Source organism: Pieris napi, chromosome 4, assembly GCF_905475465.1.
Source record: "Pieris napi chromosome 4, ilPieNapi1.2, whole genome shotgun sequence".
Classification (NCBI taxonomy): Eukaryota; Metazoa; Arthropoda; class Insecta; order Lepidoptera; family Pieridae; genus Pieris; species Pieris napi.
In genome coordinates, this window is record NC_062237.1 from 2,627,614 (window position 1) to 2,653,594 (window position 25,981).

At 35.6% G+C, this 25,981-nt stretch overlaps 1 protein-coding gene across 10 annotated transcripts in view; it reads left to right on the forward strand.

The window, feature by feature from the left end:
• The window catches only part of LOC125048905 (tyrosine-protein phosphatase Lar), a 362,055-nt gene extending 336,281 nt beyond the window's left edge, over positions 1-25,774 (forward strand). For 2 of the 10 annotated variants that reach the window (XM_047647857.1, XM_047647863.1), the window contains 19 exons: positions 2,480-2,605; positions 3,350-3,499; positions 5,259-5,392; positions 5,806-5,956; positions 9,231-9,254; positions 10,395-10,495; positions 11,234-11,296; positions 12,157-12,286; positions 12,747-12,897; positions 13,589-13,725; positions 14,636-14,932; positions 17,461-17,469; positions 18,101-18,240; positions 18,583-18,785; positions 18,862-21,991; positions 22,141-22,251; positions 22,747-22,916; positions 23,440-23,575; positions 23,881-25,774. In XM_047647857.1, the coding sequence (XP_047503813.1) occupies positions 2,480-2,605; positions 3,350-3,499; positions 5,259-5,392; positions 5,806-5,956; positions 9,231-9,254; positions 10,395-10,495; positions 11,234-11,296; positions 12,157-12,286; positions 12,747-12,897; positions 13,589-13,725; positions 14,636-14,932; positions 17,461-17,469; positions 18,101-18,240; positions 18,583-18,785; positions 18,862-21,991; positions 22,141-22,251; positions 22,747-22,916; positions 23,440-23,575; positions 23,881-23,949 (5,432 nt within the window). In that variant the 3' untranslated portion in view covers positions 23,950-25,774. Of the gene's footprint in view, positions 1-2,479; positions 2,606-3,349; positions 3,500-5,258; positions 5,393-5,805; positions 5,957-8,969; positions 8,992-9,230; positions 9,255-10,394; positions 10,496-11,233; positions 11,297-12,156; positions 12,287-12,746; positions 12,898-13,588; positions 13,726-14,635; positions 14,933-17,460; positions 17,470-18,100; positions 18,241-18,582; positions 18,786-18,861; positions 21,992-22,140; positions 22,252-22,746; positions 22,917-23,439; positions 23,576-23,880 lie in introns of those variants that run through there. The other 8 variants (XM_047647858.1, XM_047647864.1, XM_047647859.1 and 5 more) reach the window with 7 other exon arrangements.
• The last annotated feature ends 207 nt before the right edge of the window (positions 25,775-25,981 follow it).

Consider the following 25,981-nt stretch of genomic DNA (forward strand, 5'->3'; position numbering starts at 1 on the left):
GTAAATTAAATATTATGACTTAGCAACAAATACATACATAACACAGAGCTAGACAAAGTAATACAAGCTGTGTCCGTATTATGTATAAAAATATTCGTTTCGGAAGTAGATTAAAACGCACTTATGGTTAAACTAGAACGTACTAAATAATTAAATTTTCATAGATTCTTATCTTCCCTTGACAAACCGGAGAAACCTATTTACTGAGTGCTAAAATTGTTCAAACACTCAAATGACGTCGCTCCGAGGCATTACTCCAATTAACATAATGGCTCCTTGGCAAATATTTTTCCACCTTTATCTTTTCTCGGTAGATGGCGCCGTAACAAAGTAGACGCGACTACTTGCACTGCCCACGGTTAAATTATAAATGATGATTACTTTCACGCGTCTGTTTGCGCAAGGAAATGAAATTGGTGATCTTAATGGGCTGGTTTCTTTTAGTTTTTTCTTGGTAAATTAAAGTGTAGATAAGATATGAATGTCGAACTGTTATTAAATGGAAATTGATGAAATAGTTTTATATAGAGGTTCTGAGATTTGTTCGTCAAGTATGGTCCTGGCAAAATACACACATATTTCTTCTTAAATATTTTTAACGTTTGGATTTTATTCGTCGTGTTTTTGTTTTTACATATTATATCCAAAAAACTAAGATTTCCTTTGTAAAGGTCTTTTTGTAAGTAATATTTATCTTTGTAATTTTTTAATTGTAGTAAGCATTACGTTGTAAGCATCCGTACCTATTATCGAGACCTGATATTGTTTATAACTTTTTTGTTGTTGTTGCCTTGTTGGCGCGGCTATAAATAAATTTATTTATGTTTAGATTTATAAGTTTACACTGTAAAAAAAACTTAAATTTACTGAATGAACCGAACCAAAACGTAGTTATTCTCCGTAAAGTACATTTAGTATAAATAATGTCGAAGTCACCCCTGCTTTGTTTAAGTCAAAGGTCGCACCTCACGCCTCTCTCATTTATACTGGAAAGTAGTCCATTTTGCATGTTTATTCTTGACACGTCGTCGAAAACATAAAAGTGGTAACCTCTAGCTTAAGGTATTCAAGTGTTGAGAATACAGATCACGAACAGAAAAGTATACGATACGTTGCAAGATATAAAAATAAAGTTTTTTTATGATGTATGAAATTTGAGACGATGATTGAACGAAAGCTATTGTTGTTATATTTGAAGCGTTTTGTATGAATAGGTTTGAGTCGTTTTTAAAGGTAGATACATTTAGTGTGTACGTAAATCGATCTATTTCCATATAAAGTATTTACAGTACTCCTTACCTGCGTAGTAATAATAATAATTAAAAATTCATAAATAGAAAATTAAAACATATTTATAAACTTTGGTTCCTGTGGCAGTGTACCTTAAATGCTGGCATTTTCTCGCTGTATTGTGATACTTATTCGTTGAGCGAGGAAAGCACCAGCTCTGGGGTCACCGGTATTATCTACCGGACGGCAACCTAAATCTTTAATAAGCGCCTGTGCACTTGAACCCCGCGGCCCAAGAGTCTTCTCCAAAGGGAACAAAATCAAAGTTGGGTTAAAGACTTATATTTCAGCTGTTTTTAATTTACCGCCTGCTCTGCGGCCGTGCCGCGTATGTACTTAGACTTAAATAATAAAGTTACTTGTGTATGTGATTAGTAATTTATTTTGATAGAGTCAACATCTAACTAGAAAGTGCATATGAAAACTATTTGATTCATTATGCTACGCGATTTGGATGTTGGTTCTACAGACGCCTTACGTGTTCTGGCATGACTCTTACGCTCCAAAATCAGACACAGTACACGCTTATAACAACTTTCAGCCACACTCACAAATACAGACCGTATTATACAAACACACACCCATTCACACACGCATACACTCACGCATACTCAGGTCTAATACGATTTTTTGATTAGCGTTAAGAATACTTTTTTAATTATTTTCATTTATACCTTATTGTATTTTTTTAAACATGGCGTGGGTTAGATCAATTCTGTCTCAACCATCATTTGTTTCATATATATAAAAATAGTTTCGTTTTATTATTTATTTATATGTAAGATATGGTTAATACAAATTGACAAGTCTTTAATGCTGCATATATGTGACTCATTAATTAGTCATAGTACAATTGCTATTAATTGCAAATTAGCCCAAGATTATTATTAATTAGACAGAATAATTCGACTGTAACTCAATTAAATTCGGTATTGTTCTCTTCACGGAAAGTTTAATATTCATAAATGCTTTATTCACGTAAAACATATATTTTTTCAATTAAATCATATATATCTCGTACCTATTCTTACGTACGTGTACGTTTTATTCTGAAATTTTGTTGGCTTGTTTCTTTACTTACATATTGACAGTTGACAACAGTCATCTTTCGAAACATCAATTTTGCATAGCATTTGAAATCGGATGTTTTAAAATTTTAATGTTGACTGTTTGTTTTTTTTATTTTCAGTGAGACGAGTCGCCCCACAGTTCTCGATTCCGCCTCCCCCTCGGACCGAAGTGATGCTGGGCGGGAATCTAACGTTGAAGTGTGTTGCCGTCGGTTCGCCTATGCCTACTGTTAAATGGAGAAAAGGTAAGTCGTAAAAACTTGACTTGTCTGTGATCGTCCTTTGTTTTTTGTTGATATTTATTTTTATTATTTACGCCGCCGCGCACTAAATAATCAAAGGAGCTAACGGTTACTGACGAAATTTGATTAAATTAATTCAATCCGATCGGAAGCAAAAAAGGTTTTTACTGCCCATACTAATTGGGTATTAAATTTATTTTAAGGTTGAAAGATTTTCCGTTACTGTATATCTATTTTTACTAAGCCTTATTATTTAGCATTGTTGGCTTATTGGCTACAGCGTGCGACTCTCATCCCTGGAGTTAGTAGATTCGAACCCGGCTGTGCACCAATGGACCTGGAGAAAATGTCGTGAGGAAACCGGCTCGACTTGCCTATTAGATTGAGAATTGAGCATAAAACAGATACAGAAATCTGATGCCCGTACCTAAAACGGTTTACTTTTATTTTGTTATTTAGCGGTTTCAGTGCCTGAATGTGAGCCGTATAACCGAGTCCTCGAGTCAGATGTCATACAAAGAATTATTGTGTTCGGTTGGTAGAATAAGTAACATATAGGTGTATGTTTTTATTTTCTCTAGCCGTTTTTCATTTTTTTCTTATAATTTGTTACTGTGTTTGGAGAATTTGAAGTGTTGTGGAGACGACACTCCGAAACAATAAAATAAAAATACCAGAACACGCTGGTAAATGAAACTGAAAGCTTAGTAAAAGCTGGCTTATATTTGTATTATTTGTATGTTGCAGGTTTGACAAAATGGCTGACGCCCGAAGACAACCCTCCGTTAGGTATAAACACGTTGAAATTAGAGGATATCAGGGAATCTGCGAACTACACGTGCGAAGCGGCCAGTGTTCTCGGAGTTATTGACGCAACTGCTGAGGTCAAAGTTCAATGTTAGTATTTATTAACCCTACAATAATGTTCTTTGATAAGTATTTGCATATATTGTAATTAAATTCACGAAGTTCAGGAAAAGGTTTCTCAATATTGATAATTTATGTAATATTATACCAACAAAAAAAAACTAAGAGCATAAAGATGCTATTTTAAAACAAATTCAGTACATTTATAATCCTGATGTGCCATTGAAAAGCTAAGTCAAAATTAATTGTTAAAACAAAGCACTTCCCAAAATTATATTCAAAAATCAATTTGACAAATTGCGATGATTTTCAACCGTCTTTGAAAATATAATTTATAAACTGAAAACTTAGAGATGCCCAAGAGGCGACTGATTAATGATTAATTATTGTTCGGCCGTTTTCGCTAAGTGTCTGACCGCATTACCGCTTTTTCCTGTAAGCCAAAGGCGAAACAAAATACAAAACTAGTATGAGATGAACTAATATGAAAACAAGTATCTCTTATGAAACAATTAATGATGGTTTAGTAAGTTGTAGTCACTTAATACATATAAATATAGTACGAAAAGAATGCAGCAATGAATAGCTTATTTAATGAAGAATAGGCAGAATGTATTACTTGCAATATTTTAAAAGAGTACCGAGAGTTTTTTTCGCCGGCTTTTTCTCTCGGCCTACACCGTCTGTCTTCTTTGCCGATGAGAAGGGATGTCTACCGATACAATGTCATGTCTAATATGACATGGAATCTGTATTTCGTAATTTATAAGAATTACACGTGCCTCACGCTGCACGGTGCTTTTGTTGCCTCGTGGAACTTCATTCTTTTGATATATTCTGCGAATTCAAAATCCTGACATCCGATTTCTTTTTAAACAAATTAGTTTAAAACATTTGGTTTGTTTTTGAAACCTTCGTCAGTGTCCTTCGTAATTCGCTAATAGATCAAATATATATGAATTCTTTCATATAGGATTTAACTAAGAAAAACTTAGTATTTTTAATTGTTGTAAAGAAATTAATGTTTTAGTTATAAGCTTTTTAGAATAATCTCTAATACAATATCAATATAATATGGATTTCGAAAGCTTGTGGTCGATGTTAATGTTGATTAAAAAATTTAAGTGATTTTACTGCAGTGCGGTCACAACGTAATTCGGAACGGATTAGGCCCGTATCTGGGTTATTTAGTACGGAGTACAAATCCTGCTCAAACTTTTGTCCCGTCAATTGGGTTTTCTATTTTTAGATGCGTTTAAGAAGCTTAGCGTACACGATTTGTCCAAATGAGGGCATATCGCTCGCTATTAAGAGTAATTAATGACGGGTGAAATACCTTCATTAAAAGTTACTTAGTATTTTAAAATAATGAATATGCTTTTAAAACGACTTTAAAAAAAAAAGGTATTTTAATAGACCGTAAATATTAAGGTTTACTGTTAGGTAGGTAATATTTCAAGCAAATTTATATACGTTCTATAATGCTACGCAATTGCTACGACGTAGACAACGTTACTGTACGTCTACGCTTGCTACGTCGCGCATCTAATATGTGCCCTAATTTTAATACCACTATCGTATTACTTATCTGAAAATACTAATGTTTACACTAACATAAAATGCTGAACCAATTTTGATAATTTTTTTCAAAGAGGTTGGTGCATAAAATCGTTATACAAACGGAAAAATTTAAATTAATGTATGTTTCACGGTCACATCAATTTTGTTCGAATGTTTAATATTTAAACCCAAACATATATGTTCAAAATAATAATGTAATACCTTTTAGCGTTACCCGGACCGCCTATGGAAGTGAGGGCGTCCGAGATCACGGCAACTACAGTGCGTCTGGCGTGGACATATAACGGGCCTGAAGAACCACAATACTACGTCATACAATATAAACCTAAATATGCTAACCAGGTACATATTTTATGTAATTTGTATACTCAATTTTTTTAATTTTTAGTCAAAGTTTATTTAAATAACAATTTTAAAAAGTAAAAAAAAAACATGGCGATTAAAAAGAGCCACTCTTTTTCTTGTTCAGTTCTTCTCTTCCGTTCTACGCCCTTGATTTGAGAACTGGCACTAAATGTAAAAGTAGAAGCATTAATATGTATTTCTTTACTGACAAGTCATAAGTGTACAATGTGTTACCTACATGATTAAATGATTTTTGAATTTGCCTATATACCTATTTCGATTAAACATAATAAATTCTATTTTCACTTCAAAATCTAGTGTTTATACAGCGAATACCTGTTAACCAATTTAATTCTAACTTGTTTTGTAACGTCACTGAATATGGTTTATACTTATCAACAACTTTTCAGGCATTCAGTGAAATATCGGGTGTGATAACTCAGTACTACTCTGTGACGAATCTATCGCCGTACACTGAGTATGAGATGTATGTGATTGCTGTGAACAATATCGGTCGAGGCCCGGCGTCGGAACCCGCGGTTATTACAACTGGAGAAACTGGTATGTTTAGCTTAGCTTATTTTACAAGTAATATTTAAAATCCTTTTCTCTTAGACTTGTGTCGATTTTTTAAAGAAATTATGTGTCGGTCAAATCATTGTTTATGTCGGTCAAATCTTATTGTATTCAATACTATTGTCAAAGTTCATGCCTTTCTGCAAAATTTGACGTTTGACGCTCAAACGCTGTCAAAAGTTATTTTTTGAAATTTTTTCAATCAAATGTCAAATATGGGGTGAAATTTAAATCAGTTACTAAAAACATGATTAATGCTTTAATTTGATCCGCACAGTTAACGGACTCAAATTTGCAACCAAAATATATTTTAGTTTTAATAACCTAATTTTATAAAATCAAATTGGATCTTTCGGTCTCTTCATCACATCGTAAAGTCTATTTGACAGAAAGAAACAAATGAGTACTTAAATTGATATAGTATTGTAGTATGAATAAGGGGAAAGATCAAAGTCCTTAGAATTTTTAAACGATTTTACTGAAATTAAAAACTCAACCAAAAGTTTTTATCAGTCCAATCGGTGATTTAGTCATGTTAGTTTATCAGTCTAATCAACATTCACGATATATATTTTCAATTGATACTTTTTTTTAATATATATATTAATAAGTGCTTTTGTTAAGTGAAATGTACTATAATTTATAGAATCGGGTTGCTTTAATAGGTTTCTACTCTACTGAGATCACGAAAATTTGCATAATCAATACAACACACAATTAGCAAACACTATAGTAGCAAATGCTGATACGTGTGTATAGAAATTATGTTTTTATATGCTAAAAGAAAATATTTTGTTAAATGTTATGCGTTTAAAAATACAAGAATTCTCATCTACCGAAAAGTGACAAATTTAACTTCAAATAAACTGAATTTCTTTTAAAAGGAAGTGAGGAAGCCGGTAGTTACAAAACTCATTTTTTCTTTCGCAAGAAATAATTTTAACATTTTCCATAAAGGACGGACAACTGAAACTTAATTTTAGCGCCGCATATTTTACAAATGTAGGAATATTAAGCTTTATGTTTTGTGTGAGTAAAATACGTTTTAATTTAACAAATATTTGCTAGTCTAATGGCTCTCTACCCGGAGAGTTCGGTTGTGCACCAACGGATTTTATGTGCGCAATTATACTTGCTTGGTGAAGGAAATCACCGTAAAAATAAGTGATACAAAGTTCCAACTATAAAACAGATATCTCATGCTGATCCCAGGGGTTGTAGCCAGTTATATTTTAAATATATATTTTTTCATAGAGTCCAGAAAGATTCTGCATACGTATCCTTAGATTTGTCTCCTAAATTAAATTGCAGTGTATGTTTTAATCAAAATCAATCAATGTATTGTAACTGTTGTACACCGTTTGTTACGGGATCTCAACTCAAATACTGACGAAAACTATTGACGACTTTCAAGCACGAATTTTAATATGAAATAAAAATGGATTTTACTTTAAGTCAGTATAGGTTTTCCATTTTCTTCTTTGCTTCAAATTTCAACTATAAAGCAACAAAATTGACGTCGAGCGCAACATTTGATGGTGGACTTTGTTGGCCGTGAAACGCCAATTATCTTTACAATAGTCTTTCAAGGATATTCTTTGATATCTCTAATATTTTCTGGCTGATAAATTAGATATATCTTCATGGATTATTGTCTTCATGGATCTAATTCATGGACATGTACAAACATTCTAGCCTCACTAAAGCCGGGTCCACATTTGTAGCATTTCGGTGTATCGTATCTCCGTTGCGTGGCTTCGGCGCGTATCATGATCGTTAGTTTGGACGCAAAATGATACCCGTTTATGATACATGCCGTATCGGATACGGCCCGATCCGCACTAAGCGCGTATCTTGATACACCTCGTATCCGATACGCGTATCACGATCGGTGGTATGGACGTATTTTGATACTGTATCACGATACTGTATCGCGATACGATACTTGATACACCCCGAACCATCCTGTGTCGGTTTTTTCGCGATCATCAAAGGGAATACACAACATCAATGGGTGATATGCGAGTGAAATTTTTGTATTTTCCGCTGGTATGCTGAAATTTTAAATCTCGCATCAATGGTATTCCACCATGTTTGTTTCGGTTTCTAAAAACTTCCAGCGCCGTCTACGTCTGGATTTAACTTTTTTTGAAATACTATTAATGATAATATAACAGGCGCTAGTCACCGCCAAACTGTGAGCAATTGCTGACATGGCTAAACCGTTTGGGAACGAAGACATGACTGAACCGTACGAGAAGGGAAAGGTGCACTGAAAGACACGCGCATCAGGATACATCGGAAGAAAAGTGAAGCGTCTATATTTGTAAAGTTAAAGCCGATACACTGACATGATACAGCATTTGATAAGTATGGACGCGTTTTTTACAAGATACGCCTTAAAAATACGACGTGGACAAAATGAGCGTCCATATTTATGATACAAATACTAGATACGATACGAATGATCGTGATACGTCAACATGCTACAAATGTGGACCCGGCTTAAGAAGTCTTTGTCTACATCAAATCATATGTATTATTGTAACTACGCAATAAACAATTCATATCTACCGTTTATGCCACGCAATTCTCTTTTAAGGCTTCAAGTATTCATGGTAGGCACTTTCTACTAGGTCCTTTTCCTTTGAGCCCATGAAACACTCATCTATAGTGAAAACTTTAACTATTCGATGGATTACCATTCAATTTTGTACGTTTTTTTTTTTCAAATTTGTACGTTACAAGCTATGGAGGTAGAGTATTTTTTAACAGGTTGATTCAGAATTCTGGAGGATACTGACAAATTGTACATTCACAATATTTCTAACTAAACAATCTCCAGCGCATATCATCGCTTAATTTAATTTGGTTCTTCGCTTACAATACTATCTACTTTCTTAATTGCTTTAGATCGAATAAATAGATTTTCTTTTTCGCCGTTTCTCAGTTCTAAGATATTTGTTTTGGTCGATTTCATGCCTACGTTAAACGCGACGTTACAACGCTCGCCATGACATGTAAGTTCGCTTCTGAATGGATTTTGATTGGATTTCTTTTTTATTCTCCTTTATTTGGCACTTTTATTATGAGTTTTTGTAGATTTAGATGTAGTGCGTGTTTTGAGTTTCATTTCATGCACCATTTCGATATCTTTTACGATGTTCCCAAAACCCTTTTTCTGCTAATGCACCTGTGTGTGAACTAAGTGTTGAATTATACGATTTATTAATGATGTTTTTCTTGCAATCTCTTCCAGTGGATTCATTATATGGAGGTGCCAGTAAGTAAACATTTTTAGGATTAAACCCCTGCATGAGTAAACTATTTCCTAAAAAAAACATAGTCACACTAAGGAGTCCCCAAAATTATACTGTATTTTAAAAGTTTCTTGTTAGATACGAGCTTAGACCAATACTTTTATCACTCTTTACTATGCTCAATATTTTTATTTATATATTAAGACGCTCTTATATTTGAGTGGCCTTTAGGTAATTGGTTTTCCTGTAAATCAGCCTTAATAAATATTAATACCTTTTAGAAATATTTCGTTATAACCGCATTTTCCTGACTTAAATTACAACAGTGTCTAGGGAGACGAAATATTAAAATTGCCTTTGACGAGATGATAATGGGGTTGCTATAAATATTAACATAACTAATAAAGGGAAGTTGGAACCCTCAAACAAGATTATGGTTTTTATAGCATTGTTATAAACAAAGACGGTTTTGACTTTCTTTCGGGTCTCTGACCATTATGAATCCTATTAAGGGCTATTGTTCCCCCGGTTATTGTTTCCCCTTTTTATTTTTGAAGTTAATTGAGACGAGACACGGTCGGAGTTATTACTTTCACAACCGCTTCGCATTTATACGGAGCGCTTAATTTTAACTTATTATTGAGAACTTAGTACATCCAAGCGTAAGTTGGGACTTGGGATAGGTCACCGCTAAGAGTAGTGCCACGGGCTTGAACATATTTCACAGTTGTTATTCAGGGCCGAGGATATGTCATTGAAGTTTTTGTGTATTCGATGTAGTTCCCACATTCGTAGCGCTGATTTTGTAAACTTGGGAAGTCCCGATAAACAGTGAACATTGTTGTCGGAATCTCAATCGCTATCGCTATTGGGTGCGTTGCGGCTTATGCCATCTCATACTCGTTGATAAAGTATCAATTAATGCGTAAAATTGAGAACATTATTTCACGAATCATTCGAAAGTTTATACTATCGCCAGATAGATTATAATGTAATGATATTTACAATTTTATCATCCCCTCAAACTATGTATAATATGTAGTCGAGTAATATGGGGCATTCTTAATATATCTTTATGTGTAGAATTAGAAACAAATATTGTTTTTCTTTGGGTTATGGAATCGCGTGGTGAGAGTGAAGATTCTTAATTATATTTATTTCAGAACCCGGGTCAGCCCCTCGCAATGTCCAAGTTCGACCATTGAGCTCCAGCACCATGGTCATTCAATGGGATGAACCGGAGACTCCTAACGGTCAAGTAACGGTATGTTTTAGCAATAGTTTTGAAATGTTTTCCTCTTTTGAATTTTACTTGTTTTAATCTTCTAGTCAACTCTAGTATAGACAAAAAGAGATGCTTAGGGGGAAAGTACAAGATACATACATAGTTAACAAGAATAAAATTATAAGTAGATGACAATATAAAATTATTGATTGCTAAAGTAGCATCTAAAATAACTAAAAGTAGTAAAAAACATTAGGCGTTTTGAGCTGGCGAAAGTTTTTTTCAATATTACGTTTTTTTAATTTATTTACACTTCAATGCACATTACAAAAATGTTTAACGAAATATATACTCCTAATTTAAAGAATAGTACGTAGTTCAACGGACGGCCTGATCGCTAATAAGCAATCTTTTCCGGGCAACCTTAGTTACAAGTTTATATTCATATACATGTTGAACAAAGTAAAATCATCATATTATATTTCTGTCAATATTCCTGCCGTAGTACGCAGTCTAATATGTGTGTTATACAAATATTATTATTATATTTACATTGTAATATCCTCATTTCGTACACAAACGATGTTTTAGTATACGGTCCTATTAAAACGATTTTTCCTTAACACAACATTGTCTTTTTAAACATCCACAAATTAGAATTTCTGAATTTTAATAATGTTTTCCGGTGGAATACATCGCATTTTTCGACGTTCATTAATTTTTTCTCGTTGAACAGTTTTTTTTTTCAGTTGTTTCATGTTTAAATTGTTTTTACAGGGATATAAGGTTTATTATACGTCGGATCCCTCGCAATCTCTACAATCGTGGCATTCGCAAATGGTGAGTATTAGTTTCTTTGGGGCAGATGGTTTTGATTGGGGATGTTTTATTTTCAATTTAGAATAAATAAAAACGGTCTGTTCTGCTGAAGTTTTTGTTTTTTGTAAACTGTTTTGATTATTTTAATAATAATATTTTATTTGCAAGAATATGGTAGAAAAATGTTACGGTGGTACAATCTAAAGTCCGCATATTCTGCCGCATATAATGGCGTGCAAATTTCTTTTAAAAAGGAATTTTACATACAAGTTACATACATTATGAGTCATATCATTATATTCAATTATTATATTATTACGTAATCAAATTAATTTTAATTGTATATTCATTAATAGAATAATACATTTTTTTAAATTCATCTGTTGACTAGCAGTAGTAGTAAAATAATATGATTACCTTACGGTGAGATTTATCTATTACAGTTTACTAAATCTACGACATATGTAATATGTTACTAACTTTGTTATCTAAAATTTATGACAATTTAAATAAACATAGTGTTATAAAAAACTATGAAAAAATTCAATCAAAATATATACAAGATAAAATAAGCATACAATAAGATTACCAAAGTTTTTTGTTTAAACTAAAAAAAAAAAATATCACTAAAACTGCGAATTAGGTTCGAGATAGGCACTAGCACTTAACAATGCTTTCTCTAAAACCGATACCGAACTTATATATAGTGGTAGGATTAACTACAGTAACTGTGTTTAATATATTATTTAAAGTAATATTTATATGAAGTAATATTAAATATTTAATTATTTCTTAGTATAGTCTTAGATATACATATATCATATTATAAACAGTTCAATTCACAATCTACCGCCATAAAATAGCTATGTATTCATTTATAGATGGATAATAATCACTTGACAACGATCAGCGAATTGACCCCACACACAGTGTATACGATACGAGTCCAGGCATTCACGTCCGTTGGTCCTGGACCCATATCTGCACCTGTTCAAGTCAAAACTCAGCAAGGTAATGATCCAGCTAGCTTAAGTTAATCTTCAGTTTAGAAAAAAATGGTTGGGTGTTCTTCAAACTAGATTCCGTATTGATTGACGTTCTAAAGTACTGAATTGGGTCTACTTCTTAAGAAGAAGAGAATATTGTGTATATCTTGTTATTTGTTCCTAAAACCTTGAATATACTTTTAAATATTGTATTATTTTTAACCGATTCCAAATATATATTTTTATGTGTGTTCGCGTATACCTTCGTCATTTATGAACGATTTTGATGATTCTTTATTTTGTTGGAAAGGAGATACCTCATGGGTGGTGTAATGATGGCCAGAGAAAAAAAAAAGTGAAATGATTCCTTCGAAATTCGTTTTTTTTTTGTCAAAAATTACCATTATTACTATATTATATTAGAATATACAAAATATAACAAAAACCCGTAAGATTTGAGAGACTTTTAAATGGCTTTGTAACAGGTGTACCGTCCCAACCTTCGAACCTTGTGGTGGTAGAAGCGGGAGAGACATCAGTCACATTGTCTTGGCGAAGACCGACTCACGCGGGTGACAACATTGTCTCCTACGAGCTGTATTGGAACGACACATATGCGAAGGAACATCATAAGAAGTACGTTTTGGTATCAATAATTTGTCATTAACCATTAATCATTTGTCGTTAATCGTTAATCATTAATCTAGCCTCATTATTTTAAAAAAATTTTGACGTGAAAACTTCTTTAGCGGCATTGTACACTTTTTTTGGAATGGGTAAAAAAATTTAAACTCGCGTCAGGACACGTGACGTGACTGAAAATTCGTAAGACGGATGGAGAGTAGACAGCTGGCGCGGCGTATTTAATGTAATACAAATTGTCATGTTTGTGTACGATAGCGCAATAATTAAATATTGTATTCTACCACATAAATGATAGTACTTTTATACTGATAATTAAAGCAATTCGTGCAAAATTATTCCCTAACCATCTAAAATATCAAAAATGCACAACGTTAATATTCAAGTTTACTTCTGCCGGCACTCCCGGAGTGCAACCCGTCATTTTTTTTTTACAATTAGTTTTATAAATTATTTGTTTTCGTATTAAAAGAGTTTTACGCAATTTCACCTAATATTGTATAGTCAAGTTCTCTTGAAGTGAAAACTATTTCTTTGCTTGAAGAAACAAATTACTAGTTCGCATGTTCAAAATACAAGAGATGTTTTCGAATCGGCTTAAACTAGCCAATCACCGGCGTCACGCTATTTGCCCAGCAGGAAAGGCTTGCTTTTAAAAAAGATATTAATTTTGATTGGTGTTTAGGCGGATACCGATAACAGAGACCTACACCCTCAACGGCCTGTACCCGAATACATTATACTACATCTGGTTGGCCGCGAGGTCCCAAAGGGGCGAAGGCGCCACAACGCCACCTATAGCAGTCCGGACAAAACAATACGGTATGTGACTTCAGAGTACAGAAATGTACATGAGGACAATGCAACGCTACGGGCCACACTTGTAATATAATATCATTTTTAGTTTTTGTTGTAACATTATAAAGTATATTTACGTCAAGGGGTCTAGCAATTTATTATGTAATATCTCGAATATATTATATTTATGCAGTACTTCATATTAAATTGAGATTTTTTGAAGTTACAACAAAAGCTCGGTTTTAAACATTAACAATTGCACGGACTTGACTAAGTAATTAACAATTTGTTAGCCTATGTGGAGCCCTTTCCGTATGCATTGTAATATTATGAAGTAACTATCGTTTTCCAGGTAATATCCACTGTAATATTTCACATAAAAGCACCTGCCCGGCACGCTGCCAGTAATATACAGCACAAGCACAAGTTTTATATCACGATAATATTATGTGTTTTGTAATTGTACATTCGTAAAGGTAACACAGGTGGGACAGACCGGCTGGGTCACTGAACGAACTGTTAGGAAGCTGTATACGACGCTAATAAACGTATACGTAGTTGACAAGTGATCCAGCCGTTCTCGATTATCTGTGAAGGCACGGTGGACGCACTTCGGTACAATCGATTCTCATCTAAAATGTATGTCCGCCGCGTACACCGTGCCCTGTAGCTTTATGTTGTTCGTACGTTTTACGGGGCTACGCCTCGAGTGAATTACTTTTTATTTCCTATACAATTGTCAGCGACATACACATCCTTCGCCCATAACGATTATACGAATGTATGGGCGGGCGGATCTCACACACGCATGCCACACTTTTATTCCGACAAGCATTCAGTGATTGCATCTCGGCGGGTTAACGGCGTGTCGCACGTCAATTTCGGTTGCAGATGACGGGTTCGATACCGTAGTTTGACTTTTGAGCTTGTTTAGTTCCCGGAGCGCCACCTATGAATGTGACGGCTGTGGCGATTTCGCCGACTGCGATTCGGGTGTCATGGCAACCGCCGCCGGCCGAAAGGGCCAATGGGAGAATTGCTTACTACAAACTTCTTTGTGTGGAGTCTGGGAGGGGGGATAGCGAGGCCATGGTGGTGAAATTGAACCAATCCACGTTTGTACTGGACGAGCTGAGGCGATGGACGGAATATCGCATCTGGATCCTGGCCGGGACCAGCGTTGGAGACGGACCGGCCTCATACCCTGTCACAGTGCGCACACACGAAGACGGTACGTGTCATGTCTCACCCAATAACATCGTATATACAACAATAATATGAGATATAAACTATACTATATATATACACTTCTTGGATTGCGAACTGAAGCTCGCTCTCCTGTGATTAATTAACTTATAATTAGACGCCACAATTATAATTCGCACCCTCAATTTGTGTTTTGATATCTCATAGTATTGGGCTTTTATATTTAACTTCTTGTACAAAATTTCAATCTCAAATATATAATATTCAAAATATAATAACATTCAAATAATTGTATAATAGTAAATTCTTTGATATGTTTATTTGTACAAGATGTTGAATAATGAAGCAAAACAAATCATACTAAACGTAATAATTGTATAAATTTAAATTATTAATATCAAATCCATTAATTTTGTTGCAAAGATAATATTTTGTAATCAACATTTGTTATTTCAATATAATATGATTGAACATTTGGATATTCTAGAAATTTTGAAGAAAGTAATTATTAAATTAATTATCAACTATTTTAATATAACTGATTGCTAGTTAAAGGTGAATCTTTTAATTAAATCAATCACGAAGTTTCTAACTTAATTACACCGTTTTAATTACCAATTAACGCTTCGTGAGTGGTTTCTGTATTGTCTGTGCTACGACATGGCTGAGGGAAATTTCCTCAGTCATGTCGGCACATTTGTGCAAGGTGGTGGTATGGGCAGGGTATAAATAAGTACATATCATACAAATTCTTTCAACGATACTAATACCATTTTTTCTTTTCTTCTTCCTTTTGAGCAAATAGCAGGATTCTAATCGAGGAGGTTAAAATTCGTAACAGAATATTATAATATGCTTGCCAATTACGTGTACATAACTTAAGAATTCTCACTCATTTCTAATGTCACCGGCCGCTATTGCGGCTTAGAACTGAAATTTCCACTCACTTGTCACATGTAATGATTTGTGGATGACGTCATCATCTACGTCATTAAGATGGCACTCACTGATATGCATTACAATGCACCTGGTCTAATGTCGACGGCACAGTTTTATATTGGTTTAGACGCACAGTTCTTGAGTATTTAGCGTGAACACAATTTTGCATGCTTTCAACACAGCACTGTTTTTCGTTCAAATATTTTCACGTGGCACCAGTTAGGTATGTCCTTTCTCTACAATATTCATTTGTTTGATGAATATTGTTCAGAAATGACGGCACTTTTAGGAGCACTCAGCACAACTAGCAAACCGAGGTGAGAGAGCGAGTGCGTGGCTCTACAGAAATAATCAACTCCCGCCAGATTCACGAACCAAAGTATTTTGAAAGTTGCTTGGGTAAATTTTTTCGCAATGTTGGTTTACCATATTGCGGCAACATTCACACCTGGACAAGAGTGTAGTTTTGTAATGGTTCATGATTCTGCCCGGGCGAACAGTCGAACAGTCACAACGGCCCGAGCGCCGCATTTGAATACCAATACCGTATCAACATGACACGCGCGCATGCTATACTACTCACAACTACTTCTCTACTCACTGTACTCTAACTATACTCTTAGCGGGGAGAAGCGGGTCAAACAGACGAGCGATCCCGAAGATCCGAACTAAATTCATTCTTAATCAATTGGCCTAATCGGAAACGATCTGACGGATCATATCCGCGACGCTTCAAGCGACTCCCCGGCCGCTCAGCTCAGATAGACTACGCGCTATTATCTTTCCCTCTATCTTTCTCACTTGCTCTTATGCTACAACTTATCGCAAGTAGCATCTTCTGTCTTCTTCTCTCTTCTGTATACTCTATCAAACTTTCGTCATGCATGAACACTAGATATTGTGACATACAAAATACTATTGTGCTATTGCCGTCACGGAATGCAAGGGATACGAGGAGCGCAAGATTTGATCAACTGTTAAGTTCGTTTAATTGATACAAAACAGTTCGTAGGAGTGCACAGCATCGGACAATCACACTATGACATTACAGACTCACAGTGGACCACACGAGGTATGAAACACACACATAAGGAAAGAGGCGCACAAGATTACACAGAGGAAGCACACACACAACGACGCCGTCGCGTTAATCAATACATGTGCGTGTGAGTGAATCGTCTGCCTCAGGGAATAAGATGAGCCGCTAGTGCAAAGCCTCTCTCTATTCATACGGCTGACGCACTTCAATAGTTTATATCAAATAAGATATAACACGAGGTGTACGAAACATTCAGGTCCCAAGCGAAAAATAAATTCGTACTTTCGTTTCGCTGTCGATGTGAGCAGAGAAAGGCATTGCATGCAAACCGACATTGTCGTCGACGTCCCAAGCGGCTTAACCTGAATGCGCCTCCTAAAGAGCTCAAAATATACGAGGAATTGAAATAAGAGAGTCCCTATATTATTGCCGACAAGATGTACTCGTTATCTCTCACTGAGTAGTTCCGTTCGCCCTGCAATGTTCGCACAATTTGTCTTAAATGTATTTGAATGCGTTTTTCTCTTTTTTTTCTCTCGTCACTGACTTTGTATGGGCCGCTGGTAACCGTACAGCTATAAAGAGTGAGTATACATTACTATAGTGCTTGTACAGGTGTGCATTTGTGCTTGTGCCTTAGCTTTGTAGTTTGTCCTTCTTAGAACTAACCGATAATGAACCAAACTGCAAGTGATTAAAAGTAAATGCGCATGAAATTTGTGTATTTTCTTTTCACGAACTCGCCGTAATGTTGAGAAATATTTTTGAGACCTTATGCGTGATCCCTTGCAGTGTGTGTATAACAAATGAGTAAACAGCCTTGTTTTAGTAAAGCTGCTTTGGATTACTAATAGATTTAACTAAATGTATTTCTCCTTGAAACGCTTAACAATTTTAGTTGATCTTAATAAATTGGATTTAAAGGTAATGGTTTTATTTTAGTTATGATGTGAAGGGGTGTAAAGTTTTACATTCTTAGTGTGTGTTGGTATTCAAATGCCCGATCGAGATGCTGAGGCGTAAACCGCCGCGACTCAAATACTCTATCAGCAACGACGAGGAGGATTACCGACCGCACATTTGCAAAATCTGAGCTTCCACTTAGATTTGACAGGCTTATAGTTCTTAGAACGCTCTCGTAGATGCTGATAGGGCATTTAGGTCACCTTTACCCCTTATTGGCTCGGACGATCTGACTTTTAATTCTACTCACAGTGCCTGGGGAACCGCAAGATGTCAAAGTAAACGCCATCAACTCCACGTCCATTCACGTGACTTGGAAGCCGCCTCAAGAAAAAGACAAGAATGGCATCATCCGAGGCTATCATGTCCATGTGCAAGAAGTTAAAGAAGAGGTAAAGATCATTCACATTGTCTTAATACATCGTATTCTTCTCTATTTCTTATATTGATTAGTGGATTGTGCCTGGCTTATTATATACAGCAATCGTTGATGCCGAGTTATGATCTCGGGGCAAAAAATTATGTAAGAACTATTGTAATATTGATGCAATATCTGTATTGCATGACAACAGTGCTCAATCTCAGGAAAATATAAAAACAAAATTAACAGAGTTGCTTTTTGAAAAGGCAATTAACTAGTGATGTTGAAGGACAATCAATTTTTAGAAATTATTTATAAACATAAACAGATATATTTTTTCATATGTAATTCATGTACATTATTTTTTTCATAGGGGAAAGGCTTTCTTAACGATCCAATGCGTTTCAATGTTATGGATGACACTACATTGGAGTTGAACGTTTCTGGCTTGCAACCCGATACTAGATATAACGTCCAAGTAGCAGCTCTTACCAGAAAAGGTGATGGTGATAGAAGTCCGCCCGTATCAGTTAAAACACCGGGTGGAGTACCCAATAGACCTACCGTAAATCTAAAGTAAGTGCATCTTCTACAAAATAGCTTACATTTCCAACATTAAAACGACCATTTTAAATGTATATTCTTCTTTCAGGATTTTAGAACGAGACCCTATAGTATCAATAGAAATAGAATGGGCTAAACCCACACAAACTTATGGCGATCTCTTAGGCTTCAGGTTGAGATATGGAATCAAGGATCAACCTTTAGAGGAAATTAACTTTTCTGGTACTAAAGTAAATTCACATAGAATTAACGATTTGGAAAGAGGTGTGCAATACGAGTTTCGTGTAGCTGGTAGAAATCCCATAGGTATTGGACAGGAAGCTATAAAATATTGGCTTACACCAGAAGGTGCACCTAAAGGGCCACCAACGAATGTAACTTATCATTTCCAAACGCCGGACATCATAAGTATTACATGGGAAACCCCAATAAGAGCAGATAGGAGTGGGCAGATACGAAAGTACGACGTGCAATTTTACAAAAAAGGCGATCAAGCGTCACTCATTGAAAGGACCACAGAACTAACTAAAGCCGTGTTTACCGGTTTAGAAGAGGATGCCCATTATGTGTTCAAAGTTAGAGCGTATACGGATCAAGGAGTGGGACCATACAGTAAGGATATAACTGCCCATACAGAACGAGATATAGGTAGAGCACCTATGTCTGTTAAAGCGGTGGCTACTTCTGAATCTGGCATAGAAGTTTGGTGGGAAACTGTTCCATCGAGGAAGAAAGTAATCGGTTATGTTATATTCTATACAATGACACCCGTAGAAGATTTGGATGAGTGGCAGCAAAAAACAGTTCATGTGACGCATTCAACCGACTTAGAAAATTTAGAAAAATTCGCTGAATATGCTATTGCTGTCGCAGCAAAACTGTCTGATGGTTTGGGAAGGTTATCCGAAAAGATAAAGGTAAAAGTAAGACCAGAAGAAGTGCCATTACATTTAAGAGCTCAAGACGTGTCCACCCATTCTATGACTCTGTCTTGGTCCCCGCCCTTACGATTAAATCCCGTTAGTTATAAGATTTCATATAATGCTATAAAGGAGTTTGTCGATTCTGTAGGCATGACGCAAACACAAGAAATTCCCAAAAGAGAAATTGTTGTAAAACATGATCGAACATCATATTCTATTAATGATCTTTCGCCATTTACAACGTACTATGTTAACATAAGTGCCATTCCTAATGACAAGTCCTATCGACCACCGACCAAAATCACAGTCACAACTCAAATGGCAGCTCCAAAACCAATGGTTAAACCAGACTTTTACGGTGTTGTTGAAAACGAAATACTTGTTATACTACCTCAAGCTTCCGAAGAGTATGGACCCATTTCACACTACTATGTGGTTGTCGTGCCGGATGATAAAGCACACAATCATAAAAATCCCGATCAATTTTTGACTGAAAATTTAATTAAGAATAACGCTAGAACTGATGACGAAAACGCACCATATATTGCCGCTAAATTCATACAAAGGACTATCTTATACACGTTCCATCTTGGCAATGATGAAATGTACGAAGGATTTCTTAATAGAAAGCTTCACCAAAAGAAGAAATACAGAGTTTTTGTTAGAGCGGTCGTTGACACCCCGCAGAAACATCTTTACACATCTAGCCCATTTTCCGAATATTTATCACTTGATATGCGAGAAGCTCCCCCAGGTGAAGAACCAAGCAGACCGGATCCTAAGGATATCAATGGTGATCCAGAAATAAGAATAGAAGAAAACAGAAAAGAAGCAGGCATGGTATGGGTTGTTGGACCAATAATAGCAGCGCTTATGTTATCACTATGTTTAGTATTGTTATTTATTGTAAAGAGAAGAAGACAACCGTGCAAAACTCCCGACCAAGCTGCCGTTACAAGACCGCTAATGTCCGCCGACATAGGGTTTGGTGCACCGTCAGATCCTGTGGAAATGAGAAGGCTTAACTTCCAAACACCAGCTATGATATCCCATCCTCCGATTCCTATTTCTGAGTTATCTGAGCATATTGACAGATTGAAGTCGAATGATAATCTTAAGTTTTCTCAAGAATACGAAAGCATAGAACCTGGTCAGCAATTTACTTGGGATCACTCTAATATGGAGGTTAACAAACCGAAAAACCGCTACGCCAATGTCATTGCTTATGACCACAGTCGCGTCATTCTTCAACCGATCGATGGGATTCTTGGCAGTGACTACATTAACGCTAACTACTGCGACGGTTATCGAAAACATAACGCCTATGTTGCTACACAAGGACCTTTGCAAGAAACATTTGCAGATTTCTGGCGAATGTGTTGGGAATTACGAACTTCTACTATTGTCATGATGACAAAACTTGAAGAGAGAACTAGAATCAAGTGCGATCAGTATTGGCCAAGCCGAGGAAGTGAATCTTACGGAATGATGACCGTGACTATTGCTGAAGTCCAGGAGTTGGCAACGTACTGCATTCGTACCTTCCAATTGACTAGAAACGGTGGAGCTGAACGGCGAGAAGTCAAGCAGCTACAGTTTACAGCGTGGCCTGATCATGGCGTTCCCGACCACCCAGCTCCATTCTTACAATTCCTGCGACGTGTAAGAGCTTTGAACCCGCCTGATGCTGGACCGCTCGTCGTCCATTGCTCCGCTGGTGTAGGCCGTACCGGCTGCTTCATCGTAATTGATTCAATGCTAGAAAGAGCCCGACACGAACGCACGGTGGATATCTACGGCCATGTGACCTGCTTACGCGCGCAACGCAACTACATGGTGCAAACTGAAGACCAATACATTTTCATCCACGACGCTTTACTCGAAGCTGTGATCTGCGGTGATACAGAGGTACCAGCGCGGAACCTGCACTCACACATTCAGAAGCTGATGCGTATCGATTCTATTGAAAATATAACTGGGATGGAACTGGAGTTTAAGAAATTGGCTAACATGAAAGCCGATTCTAGCCGTTTTGTTTCGGCAAGTCTACCGTGCAATAAGCATAAGAATAGGCTGGTGCACATTCTGCCGTACGAGTCGACTCGTGTGTGCTTGACACCTCGCGATGGCTCCGACTATATCAACGCTTCGTTCGTGGATGGATATAGGTACAGGGCTGCTTATATTGCAACTCAGGGCCCTCTGCCTGACACAACGGATGACTTCTGGCGTATGCTATGGGAACACAACTCTACAATTATAGTGATGCTGACGAAGTTGAAAGAAATGGGACGGGTGAGTTACTCTTTTGTCGTGTCATGATTCTGTCATTAAAGTGGTAGTACAAAAGTCTGTCTTGTATAGAATTTCATTTGTTTTAAAGTTTAAAAAATACTAATATGTATAAGAATCATTACAACGTTATAATGTAACAATTATTTCAGGAAAAATGTCACCAATACTGGCCATCGGACCGGTCTGTCCGCTATCAGTGCTTTGTCGTTGATCCAATTGCTGAATACAATATGCCTCAATACATCTTGAGGGAATTCAAGGTAAATAAAAAAGTTATATTTAGATTCTCTAAATACCGCGAATACATTATTATTATTACATTATTTACATAACTCGTGGTTAAGTGGGCTTTGAAAAGCTGTAACTAGCAAGAGACTCTAGTCTAATATTTTGCTACTTGATTCTTAAAGATTCCTAGTAGTTCTCATTTAACATTTTATTGCGTGCAAAACAGTTCTTCCACCAGCTTCTGTGGGCATTGACGAAAAATTTTGTACTAAATTTATTACGAACCATTATAATGAATTTTTGTTTTGCATACATGCATTTCTTTTACCTGAATATATTTACTATAAAATATTAAAAATGTATCTATTTGTGTGAAGAAAACTATCCATATATACCAAGTATAAAAATTCATATATATTTATTGCCTTGTCTGAAAGAGATCGCTCGAAAGCGATAAGGCCTCCAGTTGCCCTCCTTTTCATGTAATTATGTCAAAACTGTATCTTTTTGTATCTTTTATTATGTAGGTAACAGACGCACGCGACGGGGCATCTCGAACAGTCCGCCAGTTCCAATTCACCGATTGGCCGGAACAGGGCGTGCCCAAGAGTGGGGAAGGCTTCATAGACTTCTTGGGGCAAGTTCATAAAACCAAGGAACAGTTTGGTCAAGACGGGCCTATTACCGTACATTGCAGGTTTGTTTAACATCGATACCATTGTTTACATTATAAAATACCTTTATGACTATGCTCAATGGTTTATGTGTCAAAAATGAATAGAAATGTCAAAAAATATATTCTTCTTTATTTGCGAACAATTTACAAGATAAACTTAATTTACAAAAAATAACAAAACTTTGTATCTTATTGTATCTTTAAGTTTTTTGTTTCTAAAACAAAAATATTGTTAATATTAACTAAACATAGTTATTTTTAACTATCCTTTGCCTACCATCTCGAGCTGATATCTATGCAGCCCATTAAAGCCGGTTTCAAAAAGCGTTTTAATTGGTAATAAAATATTGATATACAGTCAAAATCTGTAAAACGACATCGATGGAACTACTCATATTTGTTTGTAAAAACCGAGAGTGTCGTAACAGCCGATAACGTTGTTATTAAGTACCTAATACAATAGAATTCAGCTGGGACTTTTGATTTTGGTTAATATGTCGTCGTAAACGGTTTTGACTGTAGTTTTTATTTAATGTATTTGCAGTGCTGGTGTTGGTCGTACTGGCGTTTTTATAACGCTGTCGACAGTGCTGGAACGTATGCAGTACGAAGGGGTCGTCGACGTTTTCCAAACTGTACGCACTCTACGCACGCAGAGACCCGCCATGGTGCAAACTGAGGTAACTACGCTGCGGGTTTAACCGCATTCTGGTTTATTTTGCGATATTTTAGCTTCGATTCCCAGCGAAACAATACAAGACACAAGGGCCAATAATAATAGTAAGATACATTCAGAAATGTAAACCAATAGCATTTATAAAAATTGATATAAATTGTAATGACGAGTAAATTACTTATTTTAATATTTTACTTATGGTATTTGATTTTACAATATTTATTAATTATTGTGTTTGATTCGCGCATTAAAAAATAGCAACTTCGCGTACATTATAAAAGTTTTATTTGAAAATATATTTAAACACAGGACCAGTACGAATTCTGCTACCGCGCTGCGCTGGAGTACCTCGGCTCCTTCGACCACTACGCCAACTGACGATGAGACATACTTGTCTAAGTCTCCATCTTAAGACTCTCGGTTACGTGTCGTCCATCATTCATACAAGTCGCGATATCTTTGCACCTCGCTTTCAAAACATCAAAAACATTTCAGTTTTTGAACAATTATTTTCACGAACCATTCTGTATCGTTATTGTCTTTGAGCTAAGTGCAGAAATATCGTGCTCCAACATCCATCGTTCTTCAATCAGATCACACTTTTGTTAACATAACAATAATTAAATTCATTTTATAACCTATTGCAAATTACGTAAATGTTATTTAAAAATATTATCACATTACGGTTGAGCAACGATTTTTCAAAGCCACAAGGACCGAAGAAGACAATAAACTACACGACACGTTCCATTTCACGAAAGCGACTTAATGTTAAAATATGTATAATTAGAATAGATTCAATGAGGCTTATCGTCACTAAGTCGCTCCAACCGCTGTATGGTTAATGAGAGGCTATTATGTATCAGTGCCTAGAAAATGTTAATACTTATGATAACTATGACCACTAATCATGATTATGAGGGAAAGGGCAGAAGTGTAAGTTTGTGTACAACGTATATTCGCCATACACTTTTAAAATGTTCGAAATATAACCTTATACCTCTATCGACTTTAGGCTTTATGCTGTTCGATTGTATCTGACCTATCGACTATTATGGAATTTTATGCATTTATATTAAAGTATTTGGAAAATCTAATTAAATTAACCGTATATTGAGCCGTGAACGATTATTTGCTATATTAGAGAATTAAATCCTAATCAGTGCGCTTAGTGGTTTACGGGTTATGATATTCTAATCACATTATGCTGACGACTACTGATGGTATTACACAGACTTCATCGGCCAGTAAACAATAGATATCCCGCGAATTATTTTGTAACTTGACAGCTGTCAATTGTCATCGATACAAACTTCATAGTTCAAGCCCATAGTATAAAGATTTATATTTTAAATAGGTATTATAAAAGCCATCAGCAGGCGCCGCGTCATATACGATACATTATATTATAAAATGTATAAATAGTTATTGCAGCTGTAATTAGAAGTTTATTTTTCATATCGGGTGTTAAAGACGTTAAGTAGTGTAAATTGTGGTAATGTTTCATTAATGCAGTGTAACGAAAAACTTAGACGAATCGGCTGTGTCGTGTGAAATTATGTCATGTGCGTAGTGTAATGTAAATAGTTTTAATTTTTTACATAAATCCTCTTTTGACTTGCCCAGTTCTTTTATGTGAAACGTCACTGCCACTACGAGAATAGACAGTGATTAATGACATATCTAACGTTAGGTAGAAAATTGTTTCGGTGTGATGTAATGTTATGAGTAGGTGTCGTTTATCGACATTATGTGGCGTCTTAACTGTAACGTTTTAATTATTTCCTGCTTCTTAGCCACGAAACTCCTATACTGTAAGCGTAGGTGTAGTATTTCTTTAATCCCTTCTAGTATTTGTAATTACGATTTAGGTTTTTTCCACTCTTTTATACAATCTTACATAAATATATCTACGTATAAGTTGAACTTGAGCTTCGAAACCTAGTGTACGATGCATTTGATCACGTCGTTTCAAATTATCGACAACTGCCAATCGTTTCCGGTAGCTATAAAATATTGTAATGTGGAATAACTACGTAGATTTTTAAAATATTGTTATTGGATAGTGAAAATTTAATACTCGTTGATAAATCGCGTTTCAAAGCTTCACGTTGGCTTAAAAGGGGCAGCTTTTTTATTGACTTATTCGGAAAATCAGTATTATCAACAATTTTTCAAATGATGCGTGTTGAAAATGTTTTAGGCAGCTTTACTTATTTAAAATTGAAATACCCGGCTATAATTAAACAACGTCGAATTCTGATCATGCCTACGCAATAAAAGTGAAATATTTTTTTACCGGGATTGTGTACTGCAAAATATATTTTTGTAAAATCATTTGAGTGCCCATTGTCAGTTCGGAATATAAATTTCGTGAAATAATGTCAGACGTAAATATGACTTAATTGAG